The 20,897-nt window shown below is 39.0% G+C and overlaps 1 protein-coding gene across 2 annotated transcripts in view; it reads left to right on the plus strand.

Moving 5' to 3' along the window:
* Positions 1–20,897, plus strand: part of Lrriq3 (leucine rich repeats and IQ motif containing 3) — a 91,798-nt gene that overhangs the window by 62,246 nt on the left and 8,655 nt on the right. For both annotated transcript variants that reach the window (XM_057793724.1, XM_057793725.1), the window contains exon 6: positions 1,784–1,913. In XM_057793724.1, the coding sequence (XP_057649707.1) occupies positions 1,784–1,913 (130 nt within the window). The remainder of the gene's footprint in view (positions 1–1,783; positions 1,914–20,897) is intronic.

Genomic DNA, 20,897 nt, shown 5'->3' on the forward strand with positions numbered 1-20,897 from the left:
GGAATGAGGGGTTTCCCCGATGCTGTGTCCTGGTTGACCTGCAGCCATCTCTAACTGCCCAGCACGGTCTACAGAGGAGAGAAGACAGCACAGTGTTGTTGACACCTCACAGATGCGACCACTGGTCTCCAGGACACTCCTTTCTAATCCACACTCTGTTGTTTTCCCACACGTATCTTTTCCAGTTGTACTAAAAGGCATGTATTTATTCTGGTCGCGCTCCAAGGTTCGTTCTTATAGTACCATCTTCCTGTCTGTGGTACATTAAGTGTTCTGTAAGGTAATTTTGTGTCCTTCCTTTCTTCCATTGAACATTCCTCAGGCTTTATGACAAGTTATCTTGTCTATCGTTTATGGGTATGGCTTCTTCCTTTCACTGACTGCAAAGAGGTCAAGACCATGAGGGGTCATCCACTGAAGCAGTTTACCTGAGCTAATGGGAGCTCACCAACTCCAGCGGGACTGGGAAGGAACAAGCATAGGACCAAGCTAGTCCCTCTGAATGTGGTTGACAGTTGCATGACTGGAGCAGACTGTGGGACCACTGGCAGTGGCACTGGGATTTGTCTCTGCTGCATGTATTGGCTTTTTGGGATCCTGTTCTCTATGGATGGATTCCGTGCTCAGCCTAGATGTAGTTGGGAGGACCCTGGACCTTCCACAGGGCAAGGTGCCTTGCCTTCTCTTAGGATTGGAGGGGTAGGGTAGGAGGATGTGTGGAGGGAATGGGAGAAGGGGAGGGAGTGGGAATTTGGATTGGTCTTTTTAAAAAATCTAATAAAAAAGAAAAACAATAAGAAACAAAAGAATTATCCCCAGGATATTACTGTTTCTATGAGATTGCCTAATAAAGGAATAAACAATGGTGCTTTTAAAGTTTTTCTTGATGATATTTGTCTTACAGATTTAAAAAAAATCAAAATCATAACACTGTGTCACACATATGAAAGCTCCTTGAGAACTCTGAAAGATTTGATAGCATCTGTTGTAGTTAGTTTTTATAATCATCGACATGATCTAGAATCAGCTGGAAGGGAAATTTCCCTGAAGATTTTCTAGATTAATTTGGCCTATGGGCCTGGGGTACTGATATCTTGGTTAGGTTGAAGTAGGAAGACACATCCACCATAGGTGGTGCCATTTCTTAAGAAGAGGATTCTGCAAATTTCAAGATGTCATTAGTTTTCTCTGCTCCATAGTACTCCATTGTGTAAATGCACCACATTTTCCTTATCCATTCTTTGGTCAAGGGGCATTTAGGTTGTTTCCAGGTTCTGGCTATGAAAGACAATTATCATATGTAATCACTCATAAGTGGTTTTAAAACATAAAGCAAAGAAAACCAGCCTAAAATTACAATTCCAGAGAACCTAGATGACAATGAGGACATACATGGATCTAGTCTACATGGGAAGTAGTAAAAGACAAGATCTCCTGAGTAAATTTGGAGCATGGGGACCATGGAAAAGGGTTCAAGAGGAGAGGAGAGTCAGGGAGGGGAGCAGAGAAAAATTTATTGCTCAATAAAATTAATAAAAAAGGAAGAGGATTTGGAACTATAATACAAATGGAAAAAGTTAACTCAGCATAACATTTATGCACTAATTCCATGCTTTTTGTCCTCTACTGTGGCTATGACATGACTAGCTACTCCAAGTTCCTGCTGTCTTGACTTCTCTCAGATGGTGAACTAGAACCTGGAGTTGGAAGGCAAACCCTTTGTCAAGTTATTCTATTACAGCACCAAGAAACAACTCATCAATCCTTTTGTTTGTTTCCACAGATAAGATATATTCCTGCCGACTTTAAATACTCTCTTGAGTACATAAAACACATTTCCTGCCTTTCAAATGAATTGAAAACAAAAGATATTGACAGAAAACCAAAAACACCAAGACCTCCCACTCATAAAGGTTGGTATGTTTTGATGTGAACTAAATAATTCAACAAGAAATGGAAACACTGATCTTGAGCAAGTAACTATCAAACCTTAATGCTGTGTTTTTTTAAATTATTATTCTTGGCACATTTTCCAAAATATGAATTAATTCATTGACTAAAGTGAGTCAATTTTATTGTTACTCTTTTCTCTTTTATTGAATGTATGTTATGCTTAGAGTAGTCTTAAATGATCTCCAAGAGTGAATCTTGTGTTCTCCCAGGAAAGGGAGCATCACAGGGCAGCAGTGAAGCATTTGTTTTTGTAGAAGTTTCCTCTCCGTTGCTTTGAAACACAACTTTGATGATTTTATTGCATCCCCTGGCTTTTCCAACAAGTAATTATGAGTGAACACTGGAAAGCAGGTGTATGTCAGATTCCTTTCCTTTCCCCCTTTTTTCTATTATTGAAATAGATTTTTGTTTCTCACGATAATCTCTTGATTATGACCCCTCTCTCTCTTCTCTCCATCCCTCCTCTTCTCCCCTCTTATCCAGATCCATCTCTCATGAGCATGTTTTCCGTTGGCCATCTTCCGCTGGGCATGCAGTCCACCCTAAGAGTCTATTGTTTCTCCAGTGAGACTTCCTTGGGGGAAACTAAATTTTTATTTATAAAGGTTTCAACTGGAGATATTATCTGTGTTTTGATGGAGCATAAAGTTTTGTCAATCTTGCTGATTTTCTCAAAGAACCAACTCATTGTTTCATTGATACTTTGTATTGTTTTATTTATTTGTTTCTATTTTATGGATTTCAACTACGACCTGATTATTTCACATTGTCTGCTCTTCTGTGTGTGATTTGTTCTTTTTGTTCTTGAGCTTTCAGGTGCGCTGTAAAGTTCCTAGTAAGAGATCTCTTTCTTTTTATGTAGTCATTAGTGCTATGAACGTGCCTTTTAGACGTGACTACATTTGGTCCTGTAGATTTTGATATGTTCCACCTCACTTTCATTCATTCTAGAAAACTGGTGATTTCTATCTTAATTTTCATCCTGACAGATTTTCATTCAGTAGCATGTGTTCATGAGCTTGTAAACGTTCTGTTGCTGTTCAGCTTTAATCCATAGTAGTCAGTTAGGAAGCAGGGTGTATTTCAGTTTCCTTGTATTTGTTGAGACTTGTTTTGTGTCTGAGTATGTCATAAATTTCAGGGAAAATTACATGAGGTGCTGATCATAAAATATATTCTTTTATATTTGGGTGAAATGTTCTGTAAATGTTTGTTAGGTCCATTTGGTTTATAATATAAAGAAAGGCAAAAGTGAGGTGTTTGCCAAAATTTCATCAAAATGTTGAAAATAATCCATGCATATACCACATTGACGTAAGTTAATTTGGAGAATGTATCTGTGAGGCATAATTCTGAGTGTCAACCTTACTGGATCTGGAATATACCCAAAGACTCATGACTGGGCTATCTTGATCAGATTTTTTGAAATGGGAAGAAGGCTTTCTGGAAGAAATTTTTTTTTCTGCATATCATCACTCTGGTTGGAAAGATCTCCCTTGTTGCTGCTCAGTGAACCTTTTTCTCCAATTACCAATGTGGTTTCAAGACCAGCAGTTCCCCAGCAATCCTCCAGGTCTGAAGTGCCAGATTGGTGATATTTTGGAACCAAGCCTCATGCCAACTACTCCAGTCTGTGTCCTTTCAATTTGAGACAGTTGTTGTTGGACTACTGTTGTGGACTGGACGAAGATGGACTTCAAAGGGAGTGACACTCTTAGGTGCGGCTCTCCTGGAGTAGGTGTGGCCCTGTTGAAAGGAAGTGTGTCATTATGAAGGCAGACTTTGAACTCTGTTGCTAAAATTGTACCCTCTGAGATAAATCACATCATGGTGCCTGAACAACATGAAGAACTCTCATCTTCCTCTCTAGTACCATGTCTGCATACACGTTTCCATGGCCCATCATGAAGATAATGGATTGAACCTCTGAATGTAATTCACCCAGTTAAATGTTTTCCTTCATAAGAGTTGCTATGGTCATAGTGTTTTTTCACAGCAATAGAAGCCCTAACAAAGAGAGAAGTTGATACCAGGACTTGGGTATTGCTGTGCAGCCTTGACCATGTTTTTATTTGAAGGAATATAGACCTTGGGACTGTGGGTTAGAACAGTAGCTGAACACTTGCTGTGCGGCTTAACGGGCAGTCCTAGTAGGAACATGGAAGACAGTGGGCTGAGGGTGATAGGAACCGTGGAGGCCTGCATTTAGAGATTTCAGAGGAGAAGAATGTTAGTAGTGTCATATTTTGGTAAAGAAGGTAGCTGCCTTTTGCCCTTATGCAAAGAGTGTGCCTGAAGCTAAAGCAAAGGGTTTTGGGTTAATTTTGTTGGCATAGGAAATCTCAAAACAGCCTGGTATATTCTCTATTGTGTGCTTATTAGTGGTTCCTATAATGAAGATTTATACTGAAAAGCAGCAAGAGCAGGAAGGAAAACACAAAATGTACAATTTGAGGAGAAAAAGAGTACCAGGAGGTGTAATGGAGCTAAGTCCTATGTTCAAGAAGATAATTAAATTAAGAAGTAGAATATAGGAAGTGATAACTTCAGGGCAAAATCCCACCCAGCTAAGTTTCCAACTTGTAAAAAGGAACTAAAGAAAAGCTTAGAGCTGGATGTGGTCGTTCACAGTTTTATTCCCAGCATACCAGAGGCAGAGGCTGCTGGATCTTTGAGTTTAAGGCCAAGCTTGTTTCCACAGCCAGCAAGTTCCAGAACAGCCAGCCTTAGGCAGTGAAGGTAACCACTGAAAATAGAAAGATGTAATTGAAAGTGGGGCCATGTTCCAGCCCCAGACAAACAAAATGTGTATAGCATTTGGAAAGGAGTTTATTTTTTACATTAATGTATTAAAATAAAGCACAGCTTATTAGGGAAATCTATATATATATATACATACATACATATACATATGTGTGTGTGTGTGTGAGAGAGAGAGAGAATATGTGCACACACAGACAAAAAGAGGCACATATATATAATGCAAAAATATGGACATGTATTTTTTCATATGAAAGAATTTCCAACATTTTAAATAAAGTGCAATTTTATTATATCACTTTTTATATTAATTAAATTTATTCATTTATTTTACATCCTGACTGCAGTTTCCCCTCCCTCTATCCTTCCATTCCTTCACTTTCACCCACCCAACCTTGACCCCCTGGCTTGTAAATTCTTTCCTCTCTCTCTTCAGTAGGATTCCCCAAACATGGCCCAATGATTGATTCTGGGTCTCTAGATATGTTTCCATCAGTTACTGGATGAAGTCTCTCTGATGACAACTGGGGTAGTTCCCACTATCCCAAACATGCAGTAGGAAGGACAGACTGCAAGTCAAAGGCTGCATTGCTGGAGGCAGAGTCCAATTTCTCCACTAGATGTTCCACCTGGGCACAGGACATGGCCAGTTCAGGCTGTGCATCCACTATTGCTAGGAGTCATCTTTGTAGACTCCTGGAAGTTCCCTTTGCCTGATCCCTCATGTTCCCATCTCCACTGGATACCCAGTCCACACATTCAGTCTCTTCTGTTTCCCCTTCCCAAGGAGATCCATTAACCTGCCCCCCCCCCAAAAAAAAAACCCTCCTTGTTACTAAACCTCTCTGGGTCTGGATTGTAGAATGATTATCCTTTACAGCTAATATAACTTCAATTATAAGTGAGTACATGTCATGTTTGTCTTTCTGGGTAGTAAAAGCATCACTATTTGTAGATGATATAATAGTATACATAAGTGAGCCCAGAAATTGTACCAAGGAACTCCTGCGGCTGATAAACACCTTTAGCAATGTGACTGGATACAAGATTAGCTAAAAAAAAAGTATCAGTACCCTTCTTATATAAAAGATAATCCATCTGAGAAAGAAATCAGGGGAAAAAACACCCTTTACAATAGCCACAAGTAATACAAAATATCTTGGAGTAACTATAATCAAGCAAGTAAAAGACCTATATGTCAGGAACTTCTTGAAGAAAGAAATTGGAGAAGATATCAGAATCATGGATCAGTAGGATTAATATAGTAAAAATGGCAATCTTACCAAAAAAAGCCTACAGATTCAATGTAATCCCCATCAGAATTCCAATACAATTCTTTACAGATCTTGAAAGAACAATACACAACTTGGTATGGAAAAACAAAATACCCAGGATGTCTAAAACAGTCCTGAACAATAAGAACTTCCAGAGGAGTTATCACCATCTGTGATTTCAAGTCTTACTACAGAACTATAGTAATAAAAATAGCATGGTGCTGAAATAAAAACAGACAGATTGATCAATGGAATAGAATCAAAGACCCTGATGAAAATCTACACATTTATAAATACATGACTTTTGACAAAGAAGCTGAAATTATACAATGGAATAATGAAAGTATCAACTAATGGTGCTCGCATAACTAGATGTCAGCATGCAGAATGTAAATGTGTATCTATCATTCTCCACAAAACTTAAGTCCAAGTAGATCAAAGAACTCAACATAAATCCAGTTACACTGAACGAAAATGGGAAGTGGCCTTGAATATATTGGCACAGAAGACCACTTCCTGAATATAATACCCATAGCACAGACACCGAGATTGACAATTAATAATTGGGACCTCCTGAAACTGAAAGACTTCTGTAAGGCCAAGGACACTGTAGTAGGACAAAGGAGGAGCCTACAGAATGGGAAAAGATCTTCACCAACCCCACATATGACAGAGGGCTGATCTGCAAAATATATATATAAAAAACTCAAGACACTAGACACCAACAAACAAAATAATCCATTCAAGATGGGGTACAGATCTAAATAGAGAATTCTCAAAAGATGAATCTCAAATGGCTGAGTATCACCTAAAAATTGTTTATTACCCTTAGCTATCAGGGAAATGCAGATCAAGATGATTTTGGGATTCCTTCTTATACCTCTCATAAAGATCAAAAAGCAAATGATGAGTTATGATGGGGAGGATGTGGGGCAAAGGGAACACACCTCTATTGCTTGTGGGAGTGCAAACTTGGGGAGCCACTTTGGAAATCAATATGACTGTTTCTCAGTAAATTGGGAATCAGTCTTCCTCAAAACCCAGCTATACTGCTTTTGGGCACCCACAGGATTTTCAGTCGTCACACAAGGCCACTTGCTCAACTGTGTTCATAGCAGCATTGTTCGTAATATCTAGAACCAAGCAACAACCTAGATGCCGCTCTACTGGAGAATGACTAAAGAAAATATGGTACATTTGTACAATGAGTATTGACCAGCAGTTAAAAATATTTTATCACTTTTTATGTGAAGCTTCTTGTTTGTGTCTGTGAGATGCTGACAACTAATGCAGGGCCTGGCTTCTGCTAAGTGTGTGCTCTACGAGTGAGCTGTGTCTCCTTCTGTGTCAGTTTGTGCGTAGAAAGGTTATACTTTCAGTGCAAAGTTTTTTAGTGTTCATCTCTTGTTTTATTTTATGTTGATATTTTTAAAAATTAATGATTTGTAACACTGTTTCCTTTAGAAAAATGATGTATACATTTGGATAAAAAACAAATTTAATTCAATAATGGACTATTATTCTTCATTGAATATTAGCTGAAAGATTTTAGAATAAGATGACATAATAGTAGTTGTTGAATTTCAGGTATGGGTTTCAGTGTTGATATTCACAAAAGTAAGTCTAATAGTGGTTAAGTTAAGAATCCTGTTGGATAAAGTTAAAGAGTAAATATAAAGGAAGAAAAATTCCTAATACGGTGTCATATCTCAGAAGTCATGATAGTAGAAGTCAAGGCCAGTCTGGACTGTGAGCCAACCTGACAGTGAGTGAGAACCTGTCTCAAACATAAAAACAAAATCAAAATTACTCGACAAACAGGCCATAATTTCATGCCCACACTATCTCCAGAACTGAGACAGAAGGAGCTCAAACTAATGACTAGGAGAAGTACAGAATTGTACAAAGACATTTGATGTGATATTTATACTATGAATATTGACTATAGTTAAAGTATAAAAGAACGTTATGATAAGAGCATTTGAGAAATAATGTACCTGCAATTAACCCTTGATAGCTTGAGTTTGCAATATGTAAAATGGTAAACAAAAGAAGTAGTCTATTGGTCAGGTAATAGTCATTCTTTCTATCTAATGCAGAGGGGAATCTGAGTGAGGCTTTAACTCTGTTTTAATCACCGTACAGTCTGGTGATGCCCACTTCCTACCAGCCGGCCAGTATTCCCTCCCCCAGCCAGAGCATGCGTGTGAACAGTGCTGACGATACAGGCTGCCTCTCAATAGACTTCAGCGCTGGTTATCCTCCCTCTCGAACATCATCTTCATTTTTCTCTTCTCTAGTTACATAGCAAGCTCTAAGGAAATTTAACAATTTAAAGAAGACTACCAACCACATCCTCATCCTGAAAAGATGCATGTGAGCTTAGCTTAACTTTATGAGAAGTTCAAATGTGCATGGACTTTGCCAAATCTTATCTGAAGTTACAATTAGTTGATAAAATAGTAACCACAGATTTTTGCTTATATATAGGACATTATGCTTCCTCTAGAGCCTCTAAAAGTAACATTTATGGTAGCTTTAATTTTACATACTGTGTGATTTTATGTGTACATACATGGAGTGGCTCCTGACAGCTTCACCTGAGACACGAGCCAGTCAGTGGATCTCAGAGTACTTAACTCTGAGTGAACAGCATCTGGGAAGGTAATGCCAATTTGTAAGTGTTACTTTTAAATTCTAATGCCTGTGTCAATAACTTTGCCAATAATCAGTCTTCCCATGGCTGCAATGTCTGGTTTATTAATATTGATTAGAAACCACATATAATGATGCTGTATTACATATTTTATGACCTTATACAATTAGCATAATGTCATTTGTAATAAGTCACATATCTCTGAGCACTGTGGCTCCACAAAACCATATTTCTTTCTTTAGTTATTTGCCGGCATATTCAATGTTGACAATTTTAATTCTTTAGCAAATAACTAGAACCATTAATAAATGAAGCACGAATGACTCTAGATGGCTGCGTCTGAACTGTAGCCTTGGAAGTCGCTGCTCGCTACTTTTCTGCTGTACATGAACTTAGAGTGATGTACTCATGCAGACTCTGTGGTGACCTCTCGTGCCTCTTCCCCCACATTGTCTCCCTCAATGCCGAGCTTTTCTGACTCTGTAGGGATTCATCAGGTAATGGGGCAGGTACTCTCTGACACAAAGAGGAATATTTACAATCCACGTTTTCTTGAAGAATATGAACCTTTGTTCAGAAAACTAAGTAATGTCTCCCGAGAGGTCCAAGTTTCCCCCACACATAGGCATGTGATGACACTGACTACCTGTGTCACACACCCAGAATGCTTAGCACATGTGACACTCTTGATGTGGCGCAGGTCACGTGTTCTGTGTATTAAACATATGCGAGCTCTTAGCAGGGACTTTCCAGTTAAAAGTATGGACAAACATGTTTGTTTCTCCTCGAAAATGTGAGTTATTTGTGTTTTCCATGACTCATAGGTGACATGAAGTATCTGTCTGTCTGTCTGTCTGTCTGTCTATTAACCTACCTACCTACCTATTTATGTATTACCTGTAGCATAATTAATAAAAATCCAGAAACAGAAATTGGGGTTCAACCTGAAGGTCAGAAAAGTAAAACAGCCAGCCACTGGCTCTTACCTCTACCTTAGTCTGAAACAGTGATTCTGCCTCCAGGAATCTCAGAATGAGATTGTGTGTGAGAGCTGTCTACTTCTGTCTTACAATCCTCTCTGGTGCTGGGATTAAGGGCATGCACCACTACTGCCTGGTTTCAATGGCAAACTAGTGTGGCCTCTGGAATTAAAGGTGTGTGTTATCAGTGCTTGTCTGTAAGGATGATCAGTGCAGCTATTTTACTCTCTAAACTTCAAACAAGCTTTATTTATTAGAATACAAGTGAAATATCACTACATTTCCCCCATTGTCTAAAATAAATAAGAAAAGCTGTATATAATAAGTACAATGACTATATACAATATATACATACAGTAAGTACATCAACATCAATCTGCTTGTCTTTCTGTCTTGGCTTTTCAAGACCGAATTTCTTTACATAGTGCTGCCTGTCCTGGAACTCACTCTGTAGACTGTTCTGGCTTTGAACTCAGAGATCCCCCTGCCTCCACCTTCCCATGCTAGTATTAAAGGCATGTGCCACCACCACCTGGAGATGTGGAGATTTTAAAATTGGCTCAGTTGTTTTAATTGTTTTCCCTAGTCAGAGCCACATTGTAAATTAAATGAATGGGGGTAGGGACAGATCCCTAGCTCTTTCCTTCTGTTCTCCCAGTAGAGTTTGCAATTTAAATAGTATTTTATTCACTATGTAAAACACTTAAAATATAACAGCAAAGCAGGGCAAAACAATTCACTGGCACACATTGTTGTGCACGTCTGGGTAAACTGCCATTTCTGTGGAAAGACTGTAAGAATCTGAAGTGAGTACCTCCTTCCATACTCCTCTTGGTAGTGGTGATTATGACGTGCTCTGTATCATGTCATGTAGATCACTGAATATACTAGTTAGTTCAGTGTGAGATCCTGGGTGTCACTGAAGTTTTTTGTGACTACTACCCAAGATACTGGTTGCACAAAATATTTAGCTACTAACAAATATCTGCACCTATCTCCTTACCTTAGATTTGTGCTTTTGATACTTCTAATTTTAATTTTATTTGTCTAACAAAATAATTTCACTTTTCTTTTTCATTATAAGTCAAAATTTACAGGTGATATTGGCCTTCATGTGACTGATGAACGCAGAAACACGTCTTATGGCTGAAAGGCTACAACCAGCTGAAGTCAGAGTGTCTGAAATGCTAAGATTCTTTAACCCTCATTAAAACTGGGATGGAAGGAATTTGTAGAAGTGGTGGTCTTCATTTCTGAAGACCTTTTACATGTCCTGTGCATCTGTACAGAAGCCAGTTCTCAACTCTGATAGGAAGCACCAGCTTTTGCATAAATGATATTTCTGAGAACATTTCTTATTCAGAGTATAAGGTCACAGGGTTAATTATTTGAAGGTCATCTTGACAAGGTATCTGTGATTACACTAATACAGTCTCCAGTTATTTTTATCCATTACATCCTCTGTCTTTCTCTAGATTTACTTAAGAATCTGAAGTGAAATCTCAGAAAATTTTCTTTTTTTTTTTAACTTATTTATTTTTATTCTTTTTTAATTAAAATTTCCACCTGCTCCCCATTTCCCATTTCCCTCCCCTCCTCCCAAATATTGCCCTCCCCCCACTTCCCTCCCCCTATCCCCACTCCTCTTCTCCTCCCCCCACTCCATTCCCCCTCCCTCTCGATACTGAAGAGCAGTCCAAATTCCCTGCCCTGCGGGAAGACCTGTTTCCATTTTGTGCCTCCAACCGTTTTCGTCAGATTCACTGATCATACCTTGGTAACTTCAGCCCACTTGTCTCCACACAATCTTGACAGTCCTTGCTGTACCCCTCATATGTTTGGATGGTGACCGTTAGCTAGGATCTAAAGTAATTCCAATTAAATCACTTCACATGGGCAATTTGAATGGACATGTATGTAAAACTAAAACAATTTTCCTTTTCAATTTAACATTAAGTAATGTATTTTGTTTTTCCTTCTATATAATAATTTACATTTCTTTGTTCTTAATGTTACTGACAGCAACAGAGTGGCATAAGATCATATAGAAATCAAATTGTGTTTGGGTTTATTTTGTAACTAATCAATATTGCCACATAGCTCATGCGCTCCAGTCTGTTGCAACCTCCTGCAAAGTTAGGTGTGAGTTATGTGAGCAGTCTCTCCACCTGACTGTGAGCAAAAGTGGAACTCCTCACTTCAGAGTGAAAAACAAGAAATTGAATTATTCCATTGTCTTCTTTGTAATGCTCAGAGCACACATGCGCCACTAACATGGCTGTGCGGGCTTCCTGACATGCATACATTCAAAAGCATAGACCAGCTTCACTGTGCCAAGCTATTTAAATTTAGGGTTTGTCTGTGATGAGACTTGTGATGAACCATGCTGGCAAATGTAGAGTTAGTCCACAGCATCAAATGATGAAATATAGAAATATAGTCACCTCTATATTGTGCCTCCATTGGCTCACCTGGAAAGACAGCAATCATATGTTTTGAATACCAAATATTTTCCTGTAATACATGAAAGGCCATTGATATGCCAGATATTCTGTAGCTAAAAGCAAAGACGTAAGGAAACTAAGTAGTGATTCTGTTTGTGGTACTTGATGGTATGTGACCATTCACCCTATGGAGAAAAGACCGGAATGGGAAAGCTGTGACTTGCAAAGTAAAGTGTGAGCATGGAGACTTCCAAATCAAGGCCTCATATGCTGGGGAAAACTATCTACAGAAGCCCAAGTGCTAAAACCCTGCCCAGTGCAGCCTGCACACAGAGACCTGTGAAAACGCTGACAAGGGTAAGAGTTTATACTGAGTGTGCGGACTTCTGGTCTGCCATTCCTGGATAGCCTCATAGTAGCTTCTGTTCAGTTCCTAGAGTTTCATGACAGCAGCGAGACAATGATGAGCACAAAAGGTCTGAACACTGCCTATGCCTTGGCAAGAGCCTTGGTGTGATTCCCGGCATCCGGAATTGGTAGAATGCCACAGATCAAATACCACAGCAACCAGGAGTGGTATCAGGGAAAACAAGGAGAGTTTCTAATCTCACACAAATGCAGATGGGAGGCTCTTGCACTTGAAGTGCTTACCCAGGTTCCCATGTGATTCATAGCTCATGGAGCAGATAAACAAAGCAGAAACTCAGAAAGCTCAAAAAGAACTCAGGGAAAGTAGTATGAGGGAAGCCCAGAAGCCAGTGATGCTTGCCAGCGTGAGACCTGTGCGTAGCTTTTGTGTGTGCTGTGCTCTGCTACCTGAGATTTCTCTCTCATTATTTACATGTAGCTAGCATATCTAAGGGACACATGGGATCAATGAAAGAAGACTTGAATTTTTGGTATATATTTTTATACTAAAATGTTATGCATACCTTTTGGGAGACACCGCATTACATATGGAGATTCTGCTGTCAATGGGACTCTTGGGCAGTCTTATCAGTGTGTTGAATGTTTGGACAAGGTGAGCAACAGGTTGATAATGACTAATTTTTTATGTTTTTATTTTTTATTAATTTCTCACATTTTCTTAAATTTGGTTAGAGACTTACATTGTAGGTCTAGTTAATAGATTGTGGCTAAGGAACTTGTTTCTCATTCTAGCACAGGTGTAAAGCACAGTCAAATGCCCACTGTTATGGGGCATGATTTGATAATCTGAGAAGGCAAGGATGAGTATATTGAGGAGTGGGGGGAAGGGGAAGAGGGCGGGAGGAGGGGGAGGGAAATGGGAGGCGGGGAGGAAGCGGAAAATTTTTTTTTTCAATAAAAAAAAAAATTCCATGTACATTTTGAGCATAGCACTGCTTGGCCAATAGCTTATGTGTATTCCTAGCTACCTAAATTAACTCATCTCTATTATGCAGTGTATCACCATGATGCTGTGGCTTTCCCAGTAAGGTTCCAGTGTCTGTCTCCTTTGGCAGCTATGTGGCATCTCTCTGACTCCACCTACTCTCTCTATCTTTGTTCTGATTTCCCATTTGGCTTTATTCTGCTCTGCCATAGGCCAAAGCAGCTTCTTTATTAACCAATGGCAATAAAACATATTCACAGCATGCAGAAGAGAATCCCACATCAAGAAACAGATAACATGGCAGTGATAACTAAGACTTCTATCCACATGCATGTGAGCATCGGCAAGTGTCCATAGCAGCTGAGCTGTGCACACAACCTTGTCAAAATCCTAATGAGTAGTTCTTTTTATTATAAATAGAAGCATTGGTTCTAAATATATGTTTATAGAATGCAACAGTCTCCCCATGCTCAAAGCATTTTTAATGTATAAAGAAAACTAAACTTGACAACTCATATTCACCAATACATAATGCAAACTCAAAGTTATCAAGTCTATGAGACTGGTGTAAAGTCAACGGTTACATGAGTGCTGATTGGATATGATGTGTGTGTTTATATATATTTATGAGCACAAGACAGTTAACAAGGAAACAGTCTTGTTCATGGAAAAATGTCACCAAGGTAATGAGTGCAAGTGTAACTTTCTCACGCCACAAAGTTGCTTTACCTTTGACATGGGATCCAGTGTGTATTGTGATAGCTCAGTCATTAATATTTACAGTAGCTTAAAGATGTCTCCAAAGTATTATGAAATAAAAAAAATGGTGTTGCAATATGGCTGTCAGGAGTAGAAGCCAAATCACAACAACAGAAGTAACTATAAGCACTCACTAACCGGTTGGCTACTAAGACACACGTGTTTCATTTAATTTAAAATCAACTTGAATAGTTCTAAAAAGTTGTGAAGTTATTTTGTTTTAATGTTAACTATTCTTTATTTGTAAATTTGAAAATTGGATTAGATTTACGTGAAGTCTACAATAAATAATAGTTCCCCTGAGAGATTACAGACAAACACGGGCTTGGATAGTTCTCCTACAGAAGTACAGTTTTCAGGAGACAACTGAGAGAGCTGCACAGATGAATGGAACCTGAAGAGTGTGTGCTGCTCTTGCAGAGGACTGCAGTTATTAATAATCGTGTATATCGACAATTTCTGTTAGTCCAAAGGAATATTCTTATTGCAAGAAGACAACAGTTTGAAAATGTATTAATAAAATTTAAAATATGTTTTGGGAAATGAATTTAATTATGCTTTTTAATTAGTCGAATGCTTGTGTATGTGCTTCGGTACAGACACTATACGCTGTGGGAATGGCATTCTGCGCGCATTCTTAATGTAGTTTGCCAAGCGTATCTTTTCTTTCAGACGTCCTTTTCCCAACAAACTTTGCCACTACCCACCTATTCATGCAATCTAGATACTATTATTAATCTTTGATAGCTTATTTTTTATGATGACATCTAATTCACCAGCAAGCCCTCTGGTTTTATGTATGAAGCATTCCACATGTTTGTATTATTCTATAGCTTTGCTGTGTATCAACACAAATTGTTTGAACTACCAGCTTGTCTCTCAACCAGTCACCCTCTTAAATCCTTGTGATCCATGTTCAAATCTGCTCTCTTTATGGTAAAAAAAAAAATCACAGATCATCTGTACATGTGTGGCTGCAGAGCTCACTGTTTCCTGTGGCCTCTCTGTAACACCTGACCTTCTTTATTGCCCACTGGTGTCTGTCTTGCTGTTTGCAGCCTTATGATCTTAATGTAGTTCATCTTTCCTTCGCAGTTCTCATCACTGTCTGCCCCAGCTGTTCTTTTGTTCGTTTTTACTGACCTCATTCGTGATTAAGTCAATTTTTCCTAAAATGTCTTCCTCTTCCACCAAATTGAACCTCTTGACCATCAGTGCCCATCTTCACTAGAACACTGGTCCTTATTTGAAGGTTTTCTTCTCACCTTTTTCCCTGCTTCAAGAGAACTTTCTTGAGACCAGACATAATGCATTTCTTAATTAACTTACCTCCTTTCTTAAAAGATATGCCTGGAACACAATCAATTTTCAATTTTTCATATACTTTCTCATTTATGTGTATGAGAAAATTTGTTATCGAATGGTTTTGGTTATCACAGAAGACAATTTTTGGATTAAAGGAAGATAGGTATAATTTATTAAAAAATAATTCTAAAATAAAAAGAAAACTAGCCGGGCAGTGGTGGCGCACGCCTTTAATCCCAGCACTCGGGGGGCAGAGGCAGGCGGATCTCAGTGAGTTCGAGGCCAGCCTGGTCTACAAGAGCTAGTTCCAGGACAGGAACCAATAGGGGGAGGGGAGTGGGGGGAGGGGGCAATATTTGGGAGGAGGGGAGGGAAATGGGAAACGGGGAGCAGGTGGAAATATTAATTAAAAAAGAATAAAAAAATCAAAAACAAACAAACAAACAAAAAAAACAAAAGTATACAACAAAAGTAAGAACTAGGAACTAGAAGGAGTTGGGTAAGAATGTCTTGTTTTCCACCTCTGTGTATCAATTATGCTAAAATATGAATAGGTGTATTGAAGGATAAAAAATTAGAACATGCAACTAAATTAATTTTAGAAAGCCGTATCTTTCTATTTTCAGTGACTGCCAGAGAAGGAGATTGGCATCTTCTACACTAGTAAGACCTGAAGCTGAGAACTGAGACCCAAGACTAGATAAATGCCCACATATTGTTTTAATATAGTAAGCCCATTATTTAGAAGGAAATTAAAATAGTGGGATAATTAATGTATCAGACTGAATTGTTATGACATGAAGTAGAAATAAATAATTCAGAAGAAAGAGAAAAGTTAGCTGTAATATGGTTTGAGGTAGCAATTAAGAAGTCAAGATAAGCCGGGCGGTGGTGGCGCACGCCTTTAATCCCAGCACTCAGGAGGCAGAGCCAGGCGGATCTCTGTGAGTTCGAGGCCAGCCTGGTCTACAAGAGCTAGTTCCAGGACAGGAACCAAAAAGCTACGGAGAAACCCTGTCTCGAAAATCCAAAAAACAAAAAAACAAAAAACAAAAAAAAACAAGCAGTCAAGATCAATGGAAGAATGGATGAAGAAAGTATGGAATATATACATATTAGAGTATTACTCAGCAGTAAAAAACGATGACTTCCTGAATTTTGCAGGCAAATGGACGGAAATAGAAAACACTATACTGAGTGAGGTGAGCCAGACCCAAAAAGAGGAACATGGGATGTACTCACTCATATTTGGTTTCTAGCCATGAATAGGGGACGTTGAGCCTATTATGTGTGATCCTAGACAAGCTAATTAAGAAGGTGAACCCTAAGAAAAACATTTAGGCGATGAAAGGAGACAGAGACAAAGACCCACATTGGAGCACCGGACTGAAATCTCAAGGTCCAAATCAAGAGCAGGAGACAGAGCACGAGCAAGGAACTCAGGACCGCAAGGGGTGCACCCACACACTGAGACAATGGGGTTGTTCTATCAGGAACTCACCAAGGCCAGCTGGCCTGGGTCTGAAAAAGCATGGGATAAAACCGGACTTGCTGAACATAATGGACAATGAGGACTACTGAGAACTCAAGAACAATGGCAATGGGTTTTTGATCCTACTGCACGTACTGGCTTTGTGGGAGCCTAGGCAGTTTGGATGCTCACCTTACTAGACCTGGATGGAGCTGGGTGGTCCTTGGACTTCCCACAGGGCAGGGAACCCGGATTACTCTTAGAGATGATGAGGGAGGGGAACTTGTTGGGGGAGGGGGAGGGAAATGGGAGGTGGTGGCAGGGAGAAGGCAGAAATCTTTAATAAATAAATAAAAAAATAAAAAATAAAAAAAATTAAAAATAAAAGATATTTTATAAGAGACTGTGAAATATGATCTTTTGCAGGCTCTGTCTGGCTTCTAACATTGTATTTATTTCTGCATTGGAACTTGCTTCATTGGGCCTCTGAAGTGTCCTTCTATAAATGTTACTTGAAGGTGTTTGTTTTAGAAGAGAGCACAGCCATCCTGGGTACTACTTACTACAGAAAGTGAAGGTCTTCATAAAGCTAAAGCCCCGGGTCTGCTCACGTATTCCAACTGATTATCAAAACACAAGGGAGCCGGAAAAGACTAGCTTGAGGCAGAGCTAGCAGGGTGAGGACTTCTCTTCTCATCCTTATTTGCACTTTGGACATTTATTAGTTTCTAGGGGAGGATTGTATTTGTCAGGTAGGCCTAACTTCCTAGTTTACAAATAAGGCATGTGTTTAAATTCTCAGGTATGGGGTAAGAGCCATGCCAATGTCCCTCTGTTACCTAGCCAAAGAATAGTAATAATAGTTCATTATTTTATTTTATAGATATTTTAGGCTTCTTCTAAAGGAAAAAAAAAACTAAAAAAAAAAAAGAAGTCTAAAGTTTTCCCATAATTTTTGAATCTCAAACCTTATTAGGGGTAAAGGATTGTGACAAGCTAGAAAAGGTTTCTTTGCAAATGGGCTGGTTTCTGTTACAGGCCTAGAGGGCTCCATTGTTTCCTCCCATGATGCATTTGCCTCTTGTCTCCTTGGCAGGGATGGCAGCCTTTCATGGCCCTCATCTTACCTGGGGGGGAGCTTACTGGGCAGATCTGTGCTCCGTTATGAGTCATGAGAAAAAAAGCAGAAATTTTACACAGGAAGGTTTTCCACTTTTGTTACTCGGACAAAAGTCATGCTTTGTTAAAGATGGTTGCTGTAGCCTGAGGATAGGAGGAAACATTCATCGTTGGTGAGTGTTGAAGGGCTCTTGGTGCATCCAGGATACAGCAGTTTCAGGGGACACCTGTGGCTGTGCTCAATTTTCCACCATAATGTTTGACCCTATTGTGGTGTTTCAGCACAGCTAGGAATTGTGCTAGTATCTGGCTTTTATGTACTGTCAGGACTACTATTTAAGTCAGTGAAGTAGCTGTGATTTCTAAAAGAACATTTCAAATGCCAATTCTTTTTAGTCTAAATTAAAAAAAAACATATGAATGAGGAGTGTTAAAGTGAACCATGTGAGTCATATTTCCCATGATGCAGTAAGCTGAATAAAAGTCTATTTCAGTAGCAGGGTCAAGCAATGTCTGGAAAATGTGCACGCTTGTATCCTTGGGCGTTTCTCTGCACTCAGCCTAGGTCAGACATGCAGAACTGAATGTGCCAGTGTCATCTTCTCCTGTTTGTTTTCACGCCGTAACATGACTGTGCCTATTATTTTCTGTCCGTGTCCTTCGTATCCAAAGGTTGTGGTCCCTCCACGTGGCTAGACAGGTAACCTTTTAGCCCATTTCTCTTAAACTATCTTTATTATTCTTTCATCAATTAAAAAATAGGATGCTAACTTGAAATCTAATATTCTTAAACATTTTTGTTAATATAATTTTAATTTTAAAAAATTATATAATTTTGTCCCTTTTCTTGTCTCCACCCCCCCCCAAGTTACATGTTTCCCCTATCTCCCTCTCAGATAGATGGCTTCTTTTTCTTTATAATCATTACACACATGGACACACACATGCACGCACATACCTACTTACACACCCATAGATACACAAATGTAAATACGTCATGCTGAGTATCCTTTTGTGTTTTGTGTGTGACCTCAGGGCTGACCCCTTTGTAGCAGATAAACAATTCAGGGGCTCGTGCCTGGGAGTCATTAGTTGTCTGTAGCTAGTCATCTGGACATGGGACTCTGAGAGTCTTCAGGTTGGGTGTTAAAATGTACATTGATATTTTCATTGTTCAGTTCTTGTTAGAAGTCTGCTGTGAGAATGTGTCTCCTAGAAACGTCTGCTGAAACAAGCAAACCTGAGCAGTGACAATATTACTAAAATATTTTATTTATCACTGACTTACTCTAGACTTCAGAAGAGCTGCTGTGTGTGTGGTCACCAAGCGTTCAGGTTTGAAGTCCTGTGCACAGTGCTGTAATGATCACCGTTGTGGATTTGTGTATGATTAGAGGAATCATGAACAGCACCAAAGGAACTTCTTTCCCACATCACCTGTAATTTGTCTATTGAAAATGCCCTTTGTCGTCTCCACAACTGAACATAGCCACTCTCTTGCCTATCATGATGCTGTCACTAGGGTCCAGTGGAAACACTTGATACCATTTGCAGAGTTGAGCCATGGACAAGACACAGCAGAAATCCATGAGAAGACTAAGACACGAGAGTCATCGGAAGGCAACAGAACGAGGAGATGAACAGCAATATTTCAGATGGCTTTTGTTAATGTTCTCAAGTTTCATGGTGGAGAAATCGCTCATCTTTGGCGAAAGCTATTTCTAGACACCATATTCACTTATTATTGAGCTCTATAACCTTTTTCTTATTCCTAAATCTTGTGAAAGGACTTGGGACTCTTCTTATAAAATAGAAATTGTCTCTAATTAAAATGGTTGTATTTAGAAGCATAACGATAATTCTTAAAGCTCTATTGTCACCAAAACAGATATGAACCAAAGTCACATGTACCAGCAATTGACAAAGATACTGAAATAATTAACAAAGAATAAACAGGCTAAGTAATCACAGTGTTGGAAAAGCTGGATATCTATACTTCAAAACCCTTTTTTATTTAAATTAAAGAAGACTCATGTCTTATACCTTTCACAAATAGGCAATTTTCAATTGACTAGAAATTTAATTGTTATAAGACTTGAAACTATAACACTTATAAAGAACAGAGAGACATGAGTTTTGACAGGATTCCTAGCAACCCTCTATTTTATATACACATAACATGGGTTGTGAAACTAAAAGTGAGTGAGACTGCATCAATTAACTATTTGCTGTATAACAAAGAAATAATACAAAAGATAATGCATGGGATGGAAGAAATATTTATGCATTGCATATCAGATATTGGAAGATATATAAAAAGCATAAGAAACTCATATATTTCGGTGACAGAAAAAGTTATAATAAAGAGAATTGGAAAGAGGTTCTGAACATTTCCCCAACAGGAAAAAAGAGTCCACAGGTTTACATGAATTGGTATGAAAGAACTGGGCATATAGATCACACATGATTTTATATAAGCATGGAAACTAAAGAATCAAGTTGTGTCCCTAGCCCACGGAGCAGTGCAAGTAGGAGTCTCACCTGCTCACACCGCTCCGTACTCAAGGCTTTAAGGAGTTGAAGCCATTCTACTCCCGAGAACCAGATTCGTGTCTCCCTTTGTCCACCCTTCCTTCCAACAACTGTAACTGCTGATAAGTTATCACTCCATGATATTAATTTTGTGTAGAATACTAAGCTGGAGTTTAATCAAACGAGTTGCGTCTCCCTAAAGGGCCCCATGTCTACTTTGTTACCAGTGCTGGCCTTTGACGGCTTGCGACCAACTACATGGCGAGGAAAGTGATATAAGGCTTTAAGAC

The sequence above is a fragment of the Chionomys nivalis genome, chromosome 18 (assembly GCF_950005125.1).
Source record: "Chionomys nivalis chromosome 18, mChiNiv1.1, whole genome shotgun sequence".
Classification (NCBI taxonomy): Eukaryota; Metazoa; Chordata; class Mammalia; order Rodentia; family Cricetidae; genus Chionomys; species Chionomys nivalis.